Source organism: Ylistrum balloti, unplaced genomic scaffold (assembly GCF_031769215.1).
Source record: "Ylistrum balloti isolate Yb309-2 unplaced genomic scaffold, AGI_CSIRO_Ybal_v1 Utg369758, whole genome shotgun sequence".
NCBI classification, from domain to species: domain Eukaryota; kingdom Metazoa; phylum Mollusca; class Bivalvia; order Pectinida; family Pectinidae; genus Ylistrum; species Ylistrum balloti.
The window spans coordinates 629,850-652,490 of NW_026781958.1; the positions used below are offsets into that span (position 1 = coordinate 629,850).

General features: G+C 34.9%; 2 protein-coding genes across 4 annotated transcripts in view; one reads left to right on the top strand and one right to left on the bottom strand.

Moving 5' to 3' along the window:
- LOC132543507 (vasodilator-stimulated phosphoprotein-like) overlaps positions 1-19,313 on the bottom strand; it is a 43,648-nt gene extending 24,335 nt beyond the window's left edge. For 2 of the 3 annotated variants that reach the window (XM_060207017.1, XM_060207016.1), the window contains exon 1: positions 10,047-10,161. In XM_060207017.1, coding sequence (XP_060063000.1) covers positions 10,047-10,126 — 80 coding nt within the window. In that variant the 5' untranslated portion in view covers positions 10,127-10,161. Of the gene's footprint in view, positions 1-10,046; positions 10,162-19,184 lie in introns of those variants that run through there. The other variant, XM_060207018.1, reaches the window with a different exon arrangement.
- A 265-nt stretch (positions 19,314-19,578) lies between these two features.
- LOC132543516 (signal recognition particle 9 kDa protein-like) lies at positions 19,579-22,594 on the top strand. Its single transcript, XM_060207028.1, has 3 exons — positions 19,579-19,702; positions 20,166-20,234; positions 20,530-22,594. The coding sequence occupies exons 1-3, from the start codon at positions 19,631-19,633 to the stop codon at positions 20,623-20,625; spliced, it is 237 nt and encodes a 78-aa protein (XP_060063011.1). The 5' UTR covers positions 19,579-19,630; the 3' UTR covers positions 20,626-22,594.
- Positions 22,595-22,641: the final 47 nt, after the last annotated feature.

The following is a 22,641-nucleotide window of genomic DNA, read 5'->3' on the forward strand; positions in this document are numbered from 1 at the left end:
ATTCACTTATATCACTATACCTGTAAGCACTTTTTCTGTTCGGGGACTTCATATTCCTGTTGCTCTTAGGAAATTCTGATTGAAGTCATCAACACTAAGTCAGGGTCAAATGATGACATTGGTGTAAGACAACACCTAAACGTCACAGGTATACACCCATTCATATACAGTAGTGGTGGCAATGGTAAAACCAGGTAAATAGACACTTGCAACTGTTACGGGAATGTTACCACGGTCTTGTGTCAAAAGTCAACGGAGCATGAAAAATTCCTAATGACAATCCAACCATTACAAGGTATTATTAACAAACACCACATAAAGACTGATGTGCCCTGGAGCTATCCAACCACGGCTGACCGGCTGACCAGTTGACCATAACACTTGGCAAGGACTGTTTATATCTATCACCAATGATAATCAACCAGGGAAGATAACAAGGTACCCAGGTCTCTATTTACTTTCTGGTCAACTTATCAGCTGGTTGTTTATATACACACCATCAATTTTCTATTGATAACTTCATGTATCAATCAAAATGTAATCAAAAATCATTGGAATTTCATACCTTTCCCCCTTAAATATGTATTTTTTAATGTCATAGAGCTACATTAAAAACATCCTTGTGAAGCTGACTATGCATTTTTTTTATAACATATCATGATGATGATGGACAGCAATTTACATGGCACACATACAACCATAACTCAGCTTAATGATGTTAGAACTGTTAGCTTGCATAAAGGAAACTTCAATTTAAAAAAAAAGAATAACATTAAAATGATACTACATCCCAAAAAGGTTTAATTTTATCTAAAAAATTTCATGTCTAGACAATATTCAATTGAAAACTATGAAGTTATTCAAAAGAAACAATTGTATCTCTGCAGTACATGTTCTTATAACAACCAACAGAAGTTAAATACTATAGTATACATAAGGCTTAGCATAAGTAGTCAACATGTGCATTTGATAATTATGACTCATTTTCAGTTAGATAATTATACTACCTCATATATAAATGCAAATTAAAAAACAATTCCACACATGATGTTGGAAGTCATTGTCAATATTATCATATGTTTTATTCTAAGTGCATGCTGTACAGGGGTCCTACAGATAAACGAGGGTGGGGGTTGGAGGGGTTAGAGTGGGAGGGGGGGGGGGTAAGTTGAGGGAGATTATATCATGTTACCTTACATAGGGACCATGATGTCATCTCTGTATACATATACAATCACTAGTCACCGACCAAATCTAAATATTGATACATATAAATGACAAACATTACTATGAATTTATTGCATTCTATGAACTTGTTTGTCGTGTTTATCATTTCCCAATAAAAATTTGTCTGGAAAACATCTATAAAAAGCATATACCACTTATATCATCACTGTATACCTTACTGCATGTAAGCTTTAGAGTACACCAAAATTTAGTGATGACTAGTGAAAGGTCATGCACAATTTAACTCGATGACTGAATGCAATTTATGGAGATATTTGATATAGATGTGAAAATCATTTTTATCATAGAAAACAAGTAGGGTATACATATATATCAATAAAATTCTTTATACATTTTGTGGTGGTTTTAGTTTGGAAAACACTCAAGTGATTTGAAGAATATGGGGTAATGTTGTTAAATGCATGTCCCACAGGAATCTTTTATAACAGACTGAGGAGTCTGTTATGTTTACATGAAGTGATTAAATCATGATGAAAGCATGTTTTTCTATAAAAACAAAAACACTAATGAAAAGAACAAAACATATTCTTCTTTGCTGAGAGCGTGCAATTACAAAACACATCATCCCAGAAAATTTCAGGCTTTCACTAATTCAAGAAAAACGGAAACCGACTAATTAAGTAAAACAGACCATTCCAAAACCAGAAGGTTACTATTACCACACAGAACCAACTTAAAGATCTGATAACACTATACAACATTTCCTTCACCAGAATGTAAAGCATGTGCACTCTATAAAGGTTATCCTCGTCTTACTGGTCCAATTAATACCTTTGTTGCTAGGGGCTACCAGACCATGTCTTATCTTCAAAAACAACAAATGTAATGTGTTCTATTACTCCAGAAAAACCCTACAACATGAGCAACAAAACCACAAAAAATTACAGACAAGTTTCAACACTATATCCTGGTTACATATGTATAATCAACATGTACCGATGGCTGAACACTGATAGCTTTAACATTTCAGAGGAATTTCAAGGACTTCCTTCAACATCCATCAATCAGCCCACTGCATGAAGGGTCAAGATATTTTCAGCTTCCGAGTCAAGAATTGATAAACGACTCCCTCTAGATCTCCCACTTTAGCCAGTCTGAACCTGAAACAATCATCTGTAATGATATTTCTCAGCACCTCTTGATCTATGATCTATCATTTCAACACAAAATGTGCTGAAGTGGTGGTGTCTTTGGGCCAGACATTTCCCCCTAGTTGCTTTGAATGACAAGCAAAGTATCTCCAGTACAGTGTGTTGTTCGAAGAGGTAGCCAGAACTAATATGGTATATGGTAAATCTTACATGTCCTCCATGTTAGGTGATCCTCTGCGATTCATTAGAACCATAATTGTCAGGTATCGTGTAATCCACTCGCTGAAATGGCTTGGCCACCTATCACACATTCATATATACTTGTCAAACGTAGTACTTGGCAAGGTTAAAGACGTACATGTGCGTCAGTTACATAACACAAATAACTTAAATTTGAAGATGATTTAAACATATACTGCCATCTACGGATATCTGGTACAATCTCTACCTACAGGCTACTAACTTAAGTTCATATTGGGGCAGTATATGACAAACGATGTACCCAGTGACGAAAGTTGACGGTGATCTCACGCTAAGGCGATGGTTTTCACTCCTACCTGGACCAAAACACACCAATGAGCTGACGTACATCAATGGCTTGACTTGCTCCAAGTCGTCCGTCAATCTAGTTGCCTGCGGACATTCAGCACTATATATCATTTCATCACCTGTAGTGACATCATAAGGACTAGTTTGTCCAGTTAATTTACAGGTACAGTAAAACAAATTTGTTTACAGATGACTACTGTATTTCTCAATAAAAGCAGGTGGAATTTGATATTGTGTCTAACACTAAAACAATAGAAATGTTTGTGTGACAACTCCATCTGTTTACCAGAGAGAAAGTTACCTGGTACCAGGATCCTGAAACCTAGATCATACTGTACCACAGTCCTGCTTTCACAGTGAATGACTATACCGGATACATGTAAATGTAAACCTTGTCCTCATCTAACCTCAACTTTAATTTTCCAAAGCCTACAAGTTTTCATTGAACAGTTGAGGCAAAAAGGTTCAAATTTGCTTTTGTGACTAAAATATAAAAGTTTCTATAATTTAATAAAGCGACTAAAATAATTGCATTCTTGCTATGTGACAATGTGATGGTGTCTGTGGTCACTCTTCAAACACATTGTGCCTATCAAAATCTGTACAGCTATCAGAATTTTGTGACAATTTTAATTTTCAGCCTAACAGATCTCGAATGGCTGAAACTGAAAAAAAGATCATGTAATCATTTTAAAAACAAAAATTTGGCAGGAAAGATTAAGCAATGAACTAAGCAGTAAAGTGTATTATGAAATGTGCACAGTACTTTTCTGCAATGTGCTCAAAAGAGAGTAATAAAATCTACCAAATCAAACCAAACAATGATTAAACCATATTATGTTCACTTAAATTATTTGTTCATGCTTTTAATAGAAAAAGAACTTTATTTGTAAATTACCGGCAGTTAACATATAACTCGCCGTGGGAAAATGGAAAAATCAATACTGATTCAAGCCAATTGCCTTTGATTTCAGTCGATGAGGGTTCACATAGCATCGCAATGCACCACACACGGTGACTGGCTAGAAAATGTCTAAATTGCTCTGTGACATGGCAGAAAGGCATCATACATACGTCAATAATCTAATTGTTTAACTGCATCATCCTTCTTCTTACATGATGTTGATGAATATCAAGTGACAAAAATTAACTGAAAAATCGAAAATGTATACAGTATGTCAACTGCACTTTCTCATTCATTTACATAAATCTGTTGATGAAAGATGAATGAAGCAGTTTGCAGCGACAAAACTCTTGTATACATGTTGTATACATATCCAAAACAGATCCAACAGTATCTATAGACTATATCTCCTATACCACATTCCACTCAAGGTATATATCCAGTGTTTGTTGAAGCAGACTTCTCCTTAAACCGATCCCAATATGTAGAACCACAACAAAGTTAATCGAAGGTAGTTGTATGAGAAAATGTTTGCATTTCCTTAAATACTGCTTAATAATGCTTACTGTTATATACCTCTGTTGTGCCTACAAAGATGTTTCACAAAATCCTATTGAAATTTTACTATCTCTGTTCCAATTATAAAACGTTTTATGAATAATGCAAGGTTTCCACTACTTTGACAAGAGAATTCACCAAAAACTCATAAAAGATGATTATGGAAATCTGAATAAAAAATGAAGCAAAACAGCTATACAGGTTTGAGTAGAGATATGTAAATCTATGCCTTATCTTTTATTTATGCACTTGAACAGGCTGTGATAAAGGCGATCAGACAACTTAACCATTACCAATGTGAATGTGGTCCCTTACATCGTTATAGTCTGGATAACAGAGCTCAACAAGCTCCACATGGATTGTCTGGATTGATGAGAAAGGATCTTGAGATAATGGCTAGTTGATCTGGATGAGGAGGAAGCTTGAGATGCATTTGATGGCTAGTCTGGTTTAAGATGGGATGATAGCTAGTCTAGAAGAGAAACATGGAGAGCTCAAGTTGATGGCATAATCTGGATGAAGAAGTTTGACAAATCAAAATAAGAAAGGAGCTAGAAATGGAAAGTCAGAATGAGAAAGGAATGGAGATGGAAAGTAAGAATGAAAAAGTACTGAGATGGCTAGTTTTGAAAGGAAGGAATTTCTAATGGCCATTCACATGACATGAGAAAAAAACCTTGGGGTAATCTTGACATAAACTAATCCCTTGAGAGTCCTGATCTAGACTAGCTGGTCTCATATTGATCAGCATCCTCCAATCATTGCTAAGTTTGGTACCTGACAATCAAAACTAGCCTATTTACACAAACTTATTGGGTTTCCACAAATGGATTTCCAATACTGAAGACTTTAAGACCATGATTGATACTGTCATTTACCTGAGGAAATTACAAAGTGGGCAGAGCTTCTAGCACCAACGACAGCATTCACTTGTAAATCAAGATTTCACTTGCTTTATAGCCATTTTGCAGAAACTAGAAAACAATGGAGAGTTTCTATCACTTACCACTGTATATAACCTTGGGAGGTACATAGTCTACCTGTATCTATAAAAGTAATACAATCCATGGCTCTCGCAGGTTAGATGACAGAATCCACATGACAATTTATTTTTATGGAAGCTAAGATCCCATCAATAAAAGTTGATTTGACTCGTCTTTGATTTTAGATATTTTAGAATCGTGATAGTAACTGTTTATGATACAATTGTTCTACCATACCTAGCTCTGTACAACACAAATATCATCTTGAAGGGTCAGTTTTCTGTACAAATAGAACTAATCAAATAGATATCTACACATAGAACTCGTCAACACATCAAATAGATATCTACATATAGAACTCGTCAACACATCAAATAGATATCTACACATAGAACTCGTCAACACGTCAAATAGATATCTACACACAGAACTCGTCAACACGTCAAATAGATATCTACACACAGAACTCGTCAACACGTCAAATAGATATCTAAACACAGAACTCGTCAACACGTCAAATAGATATCCACACACAGAACTCGTCAACACATCAAATAGATATCTACACACAGAACTCGTCAACACATCAAATAGATATCTACACACAGAACTCGTCAACACATCAAATAGATATCTACACACAGAACTCGTCAACACATCAAATAGATATCTACACACATAACTCATCAACACATCACATAGATATCTACACAAATAACTCGTCAACACATCAAATAGATATCTACACACAGAACTCGTCAACACGTCAAATAGATATCTACACACAGAACTCGTCAACACATCAAATAGATATCTACACACAGAACTCGTCAAATAGATATCTACACACAGAACTCGTCAACACGTCAAATAGATATCTACACACAGAACTCGTCAACACGTCAAATAGATATCTACACACATAACTCGTCAACACGTCAAATAGATATCTACACACAGAATTTGTCAACACGTCAAATAGATATCTACACACAGAACGCGTCAACACATCAAATAGATATCTACACATAGAACTCGTCAACACCTCAAATAGATATCTACACTTAAAACTCGTTAACACATCAAAAAGATATCTACACACAACTCTTCAACACATCAAATAGATATCTTACAAATTTCTGTACAGACTTCAAATTTCTTTGATAGAATTAATGAATTTTGATCCAATGTTACAAAATTTGAATTTGCTTGTTTATTTGATTCAATGTAATGGCGCCCTGTTAAAGGGCAAAGCTTGATAGATTAAAACGTCAAAGAACAAATGGTTGGACATGAGTTCATTTTTAATGACATATGGTTTTAGTTTATACCTGGTAGATGTTAAACATGTATTGAATTTCATAATCATTAAATGTCACATGTTGCAGTTTCATATTTTCTTGCTGTTGTTTAAAGCATCTGCTGTCTATTCAGCCTCAGCATATTCAAAAATAGTATTAATAAACGACACAAATGAGGGTCCCTCTGGCAGTTAAACTTGTACAATAAAGCATAGCAATACTAACAACCTTCTCTTGTCTGCAGAAAGGCCACAAAGAAGGGAAAGTAAAATCCACTAAAGAGATAAAAGATTAAAAAACAAGTTTTCAACATAAAGTGAAAAACATTCATTAGTCAAGGAAGTATAGCATATCAACAAACTTGATACAAAAATAGAAATGTCAGAATTAAACAGATATTATTTCCTATTCACATTAAATTAAAATGAAAGTGACCTATATAACATGGATACATTTATTCATGACTTTGGCATACCAGATTAATTTGTACACCAGATGTAACCAAGCTTATACCATTATAATATTACAGGCAGTTCTGTAGCTAATTAATGCGAAGGATCAGCTGACCTGTTAAATCCAATTAAACCATAATCAGTAATTATATGATAATAAGTAGGGACAATGTCTAACATATTTTATGAGATGCAGACAGCCAACAGTGTAACCTCAATAAACAGTCGACACCTGAGTCATCGCCCTTAAGTTCACTGCAGGTCATGGTTCACTTTAATTTCAAAACTGTTTAAGCTAGCAGAAGGAATGTGGTCTGACTCTAATGGCAAAAGCATGTATAAGAGATGGTAGTATATGCAGCTGTTCCTTGGTGAGTAAACCAACATATCACAGGAAGCTTACATAGTGGTCCCTTCTTGTACTGTACTCTATAATCAGTCAGACTCCTATCTATCTCACATCACATCTATAACTTCCATATAGGAAGTGCACCATCTAAGAAAAGTTCAAAAGCAATGTTAGCTTACAAGTCATGCAACAAAAATCTTTAAAATCAAACCAAAAGTCCAAGATAAACAGATCCTATTTTTGACGAACACTGAATATCAGGTGAGCAATGCAGGCCTATTGTTCCTCTTGTTTATATATATAATTGAAAACAATTAGATATGAATTTAAAATCTTAAAAAAAAAAATGACAGACAGATAGCCAGACATTTTGTTGATAGTGTAACCACTCTGACAGTTTACCATGCTACTGGTGGATAAAATGGCATTATGAAAAAAAATCCTTTTTAAATTGAAAAGTTTTCTTCTCAACATGCCATGTCTTTATATTGGTGTGCATTCCCAATTCCCAATATTTAAACAGAAAATAGACTATATCATTAATAACATCCTAATTACTGACTTTTTATCTAATCACTCACCAGTTATTTCATCATTCAACGTGAGGACAGACTTTGCCCTTTGAGGTTATAACAATGATAACAATTTTCTTTTCAAACACAAACACAGACATTGGCAGTTCATGCAGATAAAGAGGGTATTGCTATGGCTGCATCTGGCTTATTTCCCAGGTAGAGAAAAAGTTAATTAAAATGATTGTAAATTTCTGAACAGAGGCAATTAATACAGCAATAGAACCAGACAACCAACAAGGAAGTGATCAAGAACCATTGCAAATAACACTGTTTACTTCAAACCGAAATGATACAGACTAGAAAAGTATCTGTTTTACAAAGAAATTTGTTATGCAAGTATATCATCCACTGGTAATTTAGATTCCAAATGTAAAACTCCAGTCTTGATCTAATATAAAGGAAAAGGCAGTCAGTCACTCTGATCTCCAAAACAATATATTTCAAGATTTCATTAACAGCCCCAGTCATGGCCAGTGTCCTATACATTGTACCTGTGTAAACTGACTCTGAGTAGACTGGGCCAGGTTGCTCCAAGAGGTGTTAAAGCTAAATCAGACTACACAAGGACCTAATTTCTGTGCCATATCATCACTAGCAGCAGACAAATGGAACAAATCACACATACAAGTGATACAACACACTACAACACCTACAGAAAACATTTGATCACTTAATGATTGAATTTAAAACATGTGAATGTTTTCTTAATCTGTCTCACACTTGTTGAAGGCCTACATAGTACTGGTTGGGACAGCTGAGGCAGGGATAGGGTTACCAACAGCCGCAGGGAAAGATAACTGGAGAGGGGAGGAGGTAAGGGGGCCACATAACCAGACTTTAAAAATTATTTGTACTTCAGAACCATGAATCAGCACCAGGCATGGGATACAGTGCTAACCAGATTTAATGATAGAGAAGGAATCCACTTCACACTTGGTACAGAGGGAATAAATCGGGAAATCGTGAGAAAATATTACCCGTGGTGAAATAACACGCAATACATTCACCTTGATTCTGATCACAATGTTGATACATTTAGTTGATATATCTCCAAACAGTAAAAACATTGTTCAATTTATCAAATCGAGTAAAAAGCAGGGTGAACATCTGTGGAAAAAAACCTATTTCATAGTTACTCCTGATTTTTCTTTTTCCTTTAAAAAGATATATCACTTAACAAAACGAAAAGAAACTAGAGAGATTGGGATATAAATCAAACAAACAAAGGATTTCGTGTAAGTCTGCTTCTTCATTACGTTTTTTTTTTAAATTCTATCAAAAATATTGTAAACCCAGTGTTCGTAGTTCATATTGTCACAAGTCATCTAAAATACTAGAGTATTTTCAAAAATTTAAAATTAAATAGCGAAGTATTCATAACATCACTTGACTAAAAAACTATATTTGTTTTCAACTCATACTTTAACAATCAATACGACTGATCTGAATATTTAGATATTTCTTTGGCCTGACTTGGAACATCCAGATTTCCATGTACAATATATACATATACCTAAGACCTGGAGGTTGGTGTACATACACTTTAAAACTTACATGTAAATATATGTCATTTATAGAAATATGATGTTTAAGGTAATATCGTATGTATACACAAAATCATAATTAATGAAAGAGCACAAATAACCCAGATCTAAATTGGTAAGTGAAGTCTGCTATTAATAAGCTGTGACATTATCTCCACTACAAACGCATTTGTGATCATTTCCCTCGACACCGAATCGTAGCAGCAGAGGTACACAAAATAGAAATGAAAGTTTGACAAGCTCCGACATTGCACATGGCACAATAGTAACCCTCAATAAATGTGTGTTAAGGATGCTACGGCGACTATTTGTAGATGAGTTTTTATTTTACTTCTGACACACAAGACCATTTTGTTATTCAATTTCCACGCACACTACACAGTTGGTCCACGTTGTCATGTACTGGACCAATAATCACCGCTGTGGCACAATGGCAATGTAATTACACGCTTATCACCACGGAGACAATTAGCCAATCAGCAAGGCACTTACCCATATGGAGATGTATAGATATCCTCTTCCTCAATACTACAATTATTGGAATCCACACCATAGTCATAATACTCCATCATCGATCATTCATAGGGTAGCAGTTAGTGTTTCCCTCCCCGATATTCCTCCTCGACCCAGTAGCGACAGACTAGCTTACCCTGGTCCTGATGCACTACTTCTGCCATGTGGCAATTACCTTACCACATTGATCCAGTTTCCCAAACCCCCTCAGAGCTGTGTCAATTTCACTTCACTGGCCTCTACACTAGGAAACACTACACCAGTCCAAACACACAACAAATGTAAGATCATCCAAGCATTCAGCTAATCACACTAAAACAGATTTCTTATTATTTTTCAATAGGGATTCCAGTATATCAGAATTATGTAATTTCTGACGACAACTTCGCCTGAAACTGATGCTGTATGTATGTATAGCTGTAACACATACACAAACCTATCAGCATGCCCAGAATATCAAATCAATGATAAGTCCATGATTTCAAAAACAAATGTTTCACTGATTAGGCAAGACCAATACAAAACAAACAGGACATTTACTAAATATTTGTTAGTTGGATTTTCCAACTATCCGTGTAAATATTGATTCAAAAATACAGGTAATTAATGCAACTGGTCAACTGATCTCTACAACTTATCTACATAAAATTACCTAATATCAGTATTTAAAATTATCTTATATACTTTATGATATGACAATATATATAATCTGAATATATATCTGTCGTTATAGGAAAGGTTTAAATATCATTGTACTCTTATTGAAAATATATATCTTATTTTTTCTACTAAAGATTTTGACATCAAGTTTCAGGAATAAGATTCACAAAAAGCCTCTTTGTATAAAAATAGCAGTAATGAGTCGAGCAGACCCCTTTGGTCAAGAGTAAACATATCTGCTAATCTAATGTGTACCTATAAACATGCATGTAGTCCATTTTGGCTTATTACAAAAGGTTTAGCACTAATTGGACTGGCAGTATCACCTTACTTTATCCAAGATAGGATAACATGGGACCTACAGTATATAGGGTATACATGGGACCTACAGTATATACGGTATACATGGGACCTACAGTATATAGGGTATACATGGGACCTACAGTATATACGGTATACATGGGACCTACAGTATATACGGTATACATGGGACCTACAGTATATAGGGTATACATGGGACCTACAGTATATACGGTATACATGGGACCTACAGTATATAGGGTATACATGGGACCTACAGTATATACGGTATACATGGGACCTACAGTATATAGCGTATACATGGGACCTACAGTATATATGGTATACATGGGACCTACAGTATATACGGTATACATGGGACCTACAGTATATACGGTATACATGGGACCTACAGTATATAGGGTATACATGGGACCTACAGTATATAGGGTATACATGGGACCTACAGTATATACGGTATACATGGGACCTACAGTATATACGGTATACATGGGACCTACAGTATATAGGGTATACATGGGACCTACAGTATATACGGTATACATGGGACCTACAGTATATACGGTATACATGGGACCTACAGTATATACGGTATACATGGGACCTACAGTATATACGGTATACATGGGACCTACAGTATATACGGTATACATGGGACCTACAGTATATACGGTATACATGGGACCTACAGTATATACGGTATACATGGGACCTACAGTATATACGGTATACATGGGACCTACAGTATATAGGGTATACATGGGACCTACAGTATATACGGTATACATGGGACCTACAGTATATACGGTATACATGGGACCTACAGTATATACGGTATACATGGGACCTACAGTATATATATATATACATGGGACCTACAGTATATACGGTATACATGGGACCTACAGTATATACGGTATACATGGGACCTACAGTATATACGGTATACATGGGACCTACAGTATATACGGTATACATGGGACCTACAGTATATACGGTATACATGGGACCTACAGTATATACGGTATACATGGGACCTACAGTATATACGGTATACATGGGACCTACAGTATATACGGTATACATGGGACCTACAGTATATACGGTATACATGGGACCTACAGTATATAGGGTATACATGGGACCTACAGTATATAGGGTATACATGGGACCTACAGTATATACGGTATACATGGGACCTACAGTATATACGGTATACATTGGACCTACAGTATATAGGGTATACATGGGACCTACAGTATATACGGTATACATGGGACCTACAGTATATACGGTATACATGGGACCTACAATATATACGGTATACATGGGACCTACAGTATATAGGGTATACATGGGACCTACAGTATATAGGGTATACATGGGACCTACAGTATATACGGTATACATGGGACCTACAGTATATAGGGTATACATGGGACCTACAGTATATACGGTATACATGGGACCTACAGTATATATGGTATACATGGGACCTACAGTATATACGGTATACATGGGACCTACAGTATATACGGTATACATGGGACCTACAGTATATAGCGTATACATGGGACCTACAGTATATAGGGTATACATGGGACCTACAGTATATACGGTATACATGGGACCTACAGTATACAGGGTATACATGGGACCTACAGTATACAGGGTATACATGGGACCTACAGTATATACGGTATACATGGGACCTACAGTATACAGGGTATACATGGGACCTACAGTATATAGGGTATACATGGGACCTACAGTATATAGGGTATACATGGGACCTACAGTATATACGGTATACATTGGACCTACAGTATATAGGGTATACATGGGACCTACAGTATATACGGTATACATGGGACCTACAGTATATACGGTATACATGGGACCTACAGTATATAGGGTATACATGGGACCTACAGTATATACGGTATACATTGGACCTACAGTATATACGGTATACATGGGACCTACAGTATATAGGGTATACATGGGACCTACAGTATATACTGTATACATGGGACCTACAGTATATAGGGTATACATGGGACCTACAGTATATAGGGTATACATGGGACCTACAGTATATACGGTATACATGGGACCTACAGTATATAGGGTATACATGGGACCCACAGTATATACGGTATACATGGGACCTACAGTATATAGGGCATACATGGAACCTACAGTATATATGGTATAACGGGAGGAGGCAGGTTATGTTCAGTTGGGAATATTTCAAGCCACATCAGCTAATATTGTAGAAGCTGTACCATGCCTCATTACCCTGGTATTTGGCTAGACAATCTCAGCCAGGTCAGGTCAGCCACAGCAGTAATTCAGAACCAAAACATTTTACTTGGCATCACATTTTTATCATTATCAAAAACACATGTATCACACTATGTTTCGATACCATTCATATTGATGGAGTCTACCAGCAACAAATAAAAAAACAAGTACTGTACATTAGATTATGTTCCATTCAAAACTTTTAGAATTTAGCTTGACCTTCTTTTTTTTTGTTTTTTATTTGTTTTTTTTATGAGAGAGTGTGGGGTGGGTGGGGGGGGGGGGGGGGGGGGGGGAGACATCTTTAATTAAACTATATCAAATTTTCCAGTCATTTGGCATTGACAAAGCATATTCACATAGTTACTTTTTAGGACCTAATCAGTTTCATCCAAAGTTAAAAGTGAAAGGTCAAATTATCTTCACTACATCACCATTTATCCAACATTAAATTATTTTCAAAAATACATGTTACAGAAGTGTATGTTTCCTTCCTGTCCACAGATTTTAACCGTCATCTTATAAGTGTATTACATAGACTAGCTGATATACATGTTCATCTGTACAATGTATAATTAAAAAAAGTCCTATTGACTCAATTTCCTCTTAATGACTTCAAAGCATTGAAATTATCATGATGATATTGCAAAAACTGTGACAATTATGATCATTATGTACATTACTGTAAATGTCATGATACTGTACACAACACAAGAGCACGTTTACATCAACAAATCTATTTTTTCTGTCAAAATGGTTTCAATCTTGTCAGATGATCTTTCCTTTTTCGTTATTTTTTTCAATTCATTAAGTTTTAATAGAGATTGAATATTTGAAAAAGGTGAAAGGAAAAACAGTTTGATTGATTTGAATTTACAGGCGAAGGATTGGATCAAACTAATAGAGATATTTCACAGCCTATATGAGTAAATGAAGATATCGGTCGTGGAGGGATGAAAAATGCTGGGGTTTTTTTTATTTGTCTCTGTAAAGGTCATATACCAGATATATTTCACATGATAACCTAAAATTACTGATACACTAACACTTGTCCATCTCTAATTTTCGAACAACCTATAGCATACCATATCACATAGGTCATTAGGTCACCATTTTTCATAAACAGCAAAAGGTCCATTCTGCTATTTCATCCTGAATTCAGAGATCAGCTGTAGCTGAATGAAGTGCTAAATGACCTGACTCTGTATGTAACCCTGGTAAAATACTAGCTGCAATATACCACTCGGCTAGAGAGAACTTCTCTTTAACACGATTGGTTGAGCATCAGACTAGTAAGTCAGGGGTTCTGGGTTCGATTCCTAGCAGAGGCATTGAAATAAATAATGACCTCTGTTACATTGGTGCCCATAAAGGGACCCGGGAATAGTGCTTAGCCATGCCTCACCAGCATCGCTGTAACCCCTGGAAACTTGAGGACGAGTTATTTCCTGGAGGAGGGAGTATGTAACCCTAGTAAAATACTAGCTGTAATATACCACTCAGCTGGAGAGAACTTCTCTTAAGCTGAGTTGAGCGTCAGACTAGCAAGTCAGGGGTCCCAGGTTCGATTCCTAGCAGAGGTATGGAAATAAATAATGACCTCTTTTCTGATCTTACGAAGTATTAATGCTAGGTATTTAAGCTCTTTTCTTTCAGCAAAGAGATCGGCAACACATGATTATTAATCCAAATGGAAGTTTATGAGTATGTATTTTACAATATTGACATCAAATATCAGAAATTTAGGATGGAGCCTTTCAGTTTTATTTCGAAAAAAGTAAACAGCAAATTTATGGAATTGTACTTAATAAAAGGTTTGAATTTTGCTCCGTTTGACTTGAACTTCCTAACAGTCTTCATGGTGAATCGTATATGGCAAAAATTACTTACATGCATCAATCCTTAAAGTAAAACTATTTGTTCAAAACTGTCGGTATACAATAACATCAAAGGTGACATTGTGTGTTTGATATTGTAAAAGATATTTGTAAAATGACTGCAGTAATATCAATATACCAGTACAAATTTCACAGCGAGGTTATCCTTGTTCTTATTCATATAGATTGAAACAAGTCAAATAAGAATATGATAATTCTAATGCAAGTATTGTGTGTATAATTCAATAAATAAACTAACTTTGTTACACATAATACCAGAAACATTGAAAACCAAATGAAATTTTACTAAAGTTTAGAGGTCTCACCAACGTTACTGGAATCATTTTCATAATATGTCTAGGTCCAGGGCTCTCACACCCCATTTTGGGACTGGGGCCCGGGGCCCTTAGAATTGGGAAAAATAGCGGCGTTGGAATTGGGAAAACTTGGGGTCTAAATTGGGAAAAAAGATATTATTTTGCATTGGGAATGGGGCCGAACATGGGCCCCAAATCTGGCAGATCGAGAGCCCTGAGGTCAATCGAGGTCACTACCATCATAAAGAATCATCACCTGGCTAGATTTATACTGTATGCAAATGAAAAAAGTGTTGATGGTTTATTGTGGATATACCACTAAAAACTATTATCATCAGTCACATGTGACATTACATAACAATTGAATAAGATTATCAATCGACAAGGGTAACACCCATAGAAAATACTACATACAAATTTTGCACTGAAGTTTCCAATGCAACCTGTAGAGTATGTATGCTTTATTACTTATCAGCTAATTTCAGTTAGGATAAGGGCCTCCTGTCAACAGCTCAAAAACTTAGTACCCAGATAATGCACAATTATTTTCTAGGTTTTACTGTAAAAGATTATATATATCAACTGTGAATTCAACAGGACAATAAAATAAGAGATTAAGACACTTGATAAGTGTACATCTGTTTCCTCATCATTGATCTAATTATAACTGATAATAGAATTTTTATCTTCTGATCTATTGAATGATACACATTTACTAAGAGAATGTTAATATTTATGCAACAAATATATAGATATAGTATGTGTTTGTGTGGTAATTGAATAATGACAGTTTTACACCAGCTGTCACACCAGTCTGACCATATGACCTGCATGTTGGGAAATAGGAAACATTGTATACAGGTACATGTATACTAGCATTTAATCTATGCATGATCACAGAAGTATGCAGATCTAGAAATCCCCTTGTGATTTGCTTTCTGCTGTCTGCTTGAGGAAAGGAATAACAATAAGTTAGCTTCATCTTTTGAAAAATCTGGTATAAATCATAATTTTCTTTTCAATGTACTACCAAAGCTACCACTTTCTCCCCTACTTTTCTTACCACAAATGGTGTTGTGCTGAGTCTTCTCTTTAGTAAAAGAGGTTATACATGGGGTTCTGTCCCCTGACTGACAAAAGAGTTGGGGTGAAGGGAATAAAGCCAAAACTGGATTGACTTCGGAGGTTGACAATGGGTCTCTAGACACCTCATATGGATACCAGCAGGTATGCAGGGCAATTGATGGATAAGTCTAATTGTTCAGTAGAGATCAATCACAATTGGTGAAAAAGCTGGGTTATCCAGTATTGGTTTATCAAACAGTTTCATCCTACTTCAGGCTTCTTAAGGACATACATAACAACACAATTTTACCCTGAAAGTACCAAACAATAGGTGAAGATCTGATGTATGCATTTTGATGTTAAGATTTGTGTTTCTAAAAAGCCAAAAAACGGACATCTTTACTGATGCAGTTCTATCTTTGCATAAGTCACTTTACTCTCATACACCAATTGCTCTGGAGGCATGTCAGGTAAATGTAACCACCAACTACTACAAGGAGAACTCAAATAGAGCTGGCTCTTCAAGAGGCAGTAAATCCAACAAACAATCTATTAGCAGGATTTAAATCTGCATCTGGGACCTGGTAAATGGAAGGCATCAAGGATGACATGATTGAATGTCATTTTTTCTGATCTTATCTCAGAGAAAAACGAAACAAAAATGCATTGTCATGAATCTAGATGCTGTTGTTTCATTTTCATTGATACCAAGTTCAAGGCTTCAACATGTACAACAATATCTAAAGAAAGGTAGAGTTACTACAATCAGTTGGTGGTATTTTTCCCCTGGCTTTGAATCAAGGGAGTTAACTGATCCATGTCCTTTACAGTACACTCACAAACATTAATGGAAGGGCTTCAGTCCTCCTAAGGTTGGTATGAAGATGTAATCCTGAAATAATATTTTCTACCAGCTTTTTGTTCTAAATAACATTAATGGATAAATTATATATTCAGATTACAGCATTGTGATGGGTCTCAGTGGCCAAGTGAACCATCTTTATCACAAGCTCTTAACCTCTGGGGTGGCAGGTTTAAGGTCTATGTAGGGCAGTTGTCAGGTACTTGCCACAGGTCGGTGGTTTTTTCACCGGAAGCTCTGGCTTTCGTCCACCACCCAACCCTGAAATGTCCTTAAATGACCCTGGCTGTTAATAGGACATGAAGCAACACTAAACCAAATTATAGCACTGTGTCTTTCTATTAGGTTATATTTCTAATAATTCCTTTTGTTTTTAGCCACAATAATGATAATTTCCGCAACTATAAAACAAATCACATATAAGTATATGTAACCTGAAGATAGACGCTGAAACCACTTAACACAGTGATAACTTAACAGTGATACACTATGCAATTGTGTTCTAGCTCTTACAATACATGTCGAGTACACAGACTTCCTCTTTCATGTAATGAGTAATATATATTTTGACAAGTTTGTAGCAGTATTCAGTATCATACAGTAGTGAAATACACTGTATTTATGAACCTATGCATTCTTCAAAACATAACATAGTAATTATTAAATATGCTCTATCTGGTCATTATATTTAATGATCTTATAAATAAGTTAAATAATTCATTTCAACATCTTAAAGTTTCTATTGAAAGACAATGATGTTCTTTAGCAAAGTTAAAATATACTGACCATGAATATGTTTTTATTTCTGATCAACCTTTCTTCTGGCCAGTATAGATGTTGAACTGATTTGTATTTATTTGCCAGGATTATTAGGCTATATTATGGTGAGGTCCCCATGTGGTAGCTGCTGGTTACTACCATTCTCCATAAACAATACATATTAACTTACCTAATATTATATTGTATGATCTGTATTTTGCACACATAATGTATCATATACTGGTAAACGTCATTTTGTGGAGGACATCTTTATGTTAGCGAAGACAAAAGTCATCAGTAACAAGTACCTGATAGTAACTATGGACCATACACATATTAAAAATATAACATTAATCAAAAATTGATGTCCAGTATCAAAATTTAAAAACCTAAAATCAGACAATTTATACAGCTGGACTACTACAAAAGGTCAAAGCTGTAAAACGGAACATGATTTACTTCCTACTCACTGATTATAAATGAATATCATTTAACACCTTATCAGACTTCCACAGACAGTTACTTGAAAAGACGAGATAGCTATATTATCATGTACACATACTTTAAATTAATAAGTACCAAAATATAACTAATATTATATTTCATATAACCTGAAACAATCATACAACAAACTAAAGCATTTTCATGTATAAAGATACTGTTATATGAATTAACGTGAACTCCATGCTGTCAGATGTGTATTGCACAGTAGTTTGTGTATTGGACCATGAGCACACTTACTGCATCACTGCCCTCTAACTACTTGAATTAAATGACAACTGCATACATATTTTTTGAAAATCAAGATAGTATATGCTTTCCATTTCCAATTCAATGTATATTACAACAAGTATACCAAACACGATAATGCTTGGTGATTTCAGACAGTTGGACTGCAGCTGGTGGGTTCATCTTTCAAGATGATGTTTGAAGCGTTACATAAACTTACCTCATTGTTGGTTAATTAAACCGTCTTCTTTGTGCTCAGATGTCAAGAATTACTAAGGGTTTTGTATACACCGATGAACAGAAGATGATATGCTGTATGTGTTTTCTCGTTTCATATAAGCTTGTTTCCGCATAACCCCATCTTCCTTGTCACAAAAGTAACGCCATTATTGACATGGGAGAATTATGGGATTAATAATATGTTTTGGAAAAAAGACTTTACGTGATTAGGTAATCTCTTCTTATTCGCAAAGTATAAACACATAAAAAATATAAAAATGACTAAATAGTCTCCAGATAAACGAAAAAATGAGTTAATCTACGATGAAATTTACCGGAAGTTACATTATCTCCGTATCATTGTTATCATTTATGCACTTCCGGTGAAGACTTCTCTTTTGCCAACACGTTGCATATACCGGTAAACGATTGAAAGGGAAGCTCAAAATGACATTTATGACATCGTGGGAAGAGTTCTCAAAGGCTGCAGAGCGTCTTTATTTAAATGACCCATCAAAAGTAAGAATACTGCCGTATAAGTTGACATAATCCAATTCAACAATGACATATTTAAACTCGTGTTATGGTGCAATATGGCATTTGCGTTCAGTAGGGTATAAAGCCATAAAGAAATACTTTTGAGTTCGGTGCGCATTTAGAGAATTATTTGATATTTCCTTTTCACTAAACCTCCGCAAAACTGACGAAAGAAAACATGGTGAAATTTGGCATGTGTAGATGCTTACAAACTTCAACTACATAAATATGTCACTAATGTTACTTGTTAAATGTAAATTCTGTTATTTAACCCTCGGATCTGTTGAATTGAAATAAGTAAAATTATTTTCCTTGTTAATTGAGGAAAACGTAACACAAAATCATAAATATGTTCACCTAACACGTCACTTTCTTAATGTTTTAGTTGTACTATTTCTATAAGTTAACCATATTGTTGTTGTTCATATATTTGTTCATGTTTTAGTGCCGATATACGATCAAGTACAGACATTGTGATGGGAAAATCAATGTCAAGGTGACAGATGACTCTGTAGTAAGTATTTCACTTGACTCTAAACATAATCAATGTTTAAACACAGAGTAGATTTTATTAAAGAAACTAATGAGTAACAACACCAGTATTCTCCATCACATTTCATATTGATATACAACAAAACAAAAAGTATATCACGATCAACATTCTACATTAGATTGAAGAGTCTAATGAATTTGTAGCAACTTAAGCATTGTATCCAGAAGTTTTATTAACATAGTTTAAGTTCTTATTAGGGTATTTGTTATTAGACATAATCTATTATTGTCTGCTTAATCAACATTTTCTGTTTCAGTGTTTACAATATCGTACAGAACATGCACAGGATGTTAAGAAATTGGAAAAGTTGACAAGCTTATTGATGAGACATATGGCATCAAAAGAAAAGTGAGTTCTTAAAGTGCTGAGCAGTTACCGGGTCAAAATATGGAACAATCAATAGTACCAATGGCACAGAAGAAAAAAATAAAGGAATAAAAGACTTTGTGAAATGTAATCAAAACCACTTTTAGAGATGTGAACACCAGAAGACAAAGATTGCGCTCGGCAAAGTGTGATGATCCTGAACAAAAATACTCATGGTATAGACAATACCATGCAACTAGAGACGGTATTCAACTACAGACTTGTATGTTGTATTCTAAATTACAGGTGTAACTGTAATGGAAGATGGTAGATATAAATGTTCCTGAATTTGAAGAACATGTGTAAGAATGACTGATGAATAGATGTGTGAGTGATGTTTACTGTTGTGGTTTTTAATTACATTTCAATGAACTTTTTTCTTTGGTTCCTGGTGCATTTTGTTTGAGTGAGCTAATTCCAAACAATATATTGCAATCAGATTTGCAAACTATCCAGTATATTTCTTGTTGTAGAAATGTGTTAAGCCAATGAATGTGAAGACCACTTTTGTTTTTCACGTCCCATTTTACATTAAAATTTCACATGTATATGAAGAACTATTTTTTCCTGATCAGTCCATGATTGCTTTGGCTTTAGCAGTTGAACCTGCAAGAAACACGCAAGGTACAAATTGAGGGGTCCAGCTGTACCTATCCGAAACTAACTTGCTGAATATTAATAGTTTTCAGAATTAGTGTACTTGCATATTTCCAGAAGCGTTATCTGTAACGTATAAGGAAGAAAGATGGTATCATAATTTTTGCTAAATGCTTTATGCTTGACAGGAAACAATGACACTTTGTAGTTTGAGCTTTACATACATCAGGTCCAACAACATTTGGTACTTGTGTGTTCCAGTTTAGTGGAATGATTCCAGTCCAACTGAACCATTTCAACCGGATTATGCCAAATAGGTCCATGTCAATTGACTAAAATGCCATTGCTGAAGGGGGAATAACTCTAACGAATGCAAAAAGTTCAAAATTAACAAAATCCTTTCACAATAGCGCAGAAGCCACACAAAGAAAAAATGCTTTCAAAAGATTTTGTTTAGTGAAGTGTCTCTACCAAATGTGAGATTTCACAAGTGTTCCTACCCTTTTCAATGGGCATCTGACATCATTTTTCAGCTTTTAGGAAGTACACATATTTCAATTAAAAATTTATCACAGTAAATCATTCATGGATTTTACTGTATATGGAAATACAATATCAGTTGATTCTACTTCTAACAGTGGATAAAACATGAAGCAAAAGAAACTATGTATGTTTTTCACATTTCTGACCTTTCATGAAAGGTTTTAATAGTTCTCCAGATCATTTATTTAAATGGATGTGTTCTGTTTGATTTTTTCTGACTTGTTATTGAAGGCATGAAAATCATTTTCAAAAAATAAAAGTTAAACAAGTTGTAAACATGATCCCAAAACTACAGGTTTTGATTCATTATATTTACAAATATATTTCCTATCATAAAGGAGTTAGTTTGGTTTTATTGTACTGAAAACTCTGAATAGGTGTCTTCAAAAGGAGGAAATAAAGAATGTCTGTCTGTCCATGTTAAAGCAATTAATTATATTTCAAAATCATTTGATGAGTTTTTTTATGCTTTGGTCTGCTTGAAGTAATAGTATAACTGTAAAATAATATACACCGTCTATAAGATTTGGGTAAATTTCGTTAAACAAATTTGTGATATCTAGGCTTTTCATTCAAAAGTAGAGAAAAGACCAGTTATTATATTATGTTAAGGTTGAAAACTGCTTGTGTATGTTGGATGAAATTTTGAGATAAACTTCCACTAGGTCTTCTTCTAAAGGGCTTCAGAGTTCCATATACAATGATATATTTATGCTCTGTTAAAGGGAAGTAACTTTGTCTTCAAATTTGACGTAAATGAACTGATTACATCTGTATGAGATAAACTTTGTTGTAAATAAATTGTTAAACTATCATTTGTGCTTGTTTTTGTTTGGTATTTTCTTGTTTGTTTTTTTTTCAC

Excerpts from the sequence above, each read along its gene's own strand:
- LOC132543516 (XM_060207028.1), top strand. The coding sequence starts at position 19,631 with ATGACATTTATGACATCGTGGGAAGAGTTCTCAAAGGCTGCAGAGCGT. Across the intron at positions 19,703-20,165 it reads ATTTAAATGACCCATCAAAA|TGCCGATATACGATCAAGTA; the intron begins GTAAGAATACTG and ends TTCATGTTTTAG. Across the intron at positions 20,235-20,529 it reads AGGTGACAGATGACTCTGTA|TGTTTACAATATCGTACAGA; the intron begins GTAAGTATTTCA and ends TTTCTGTTTCAG.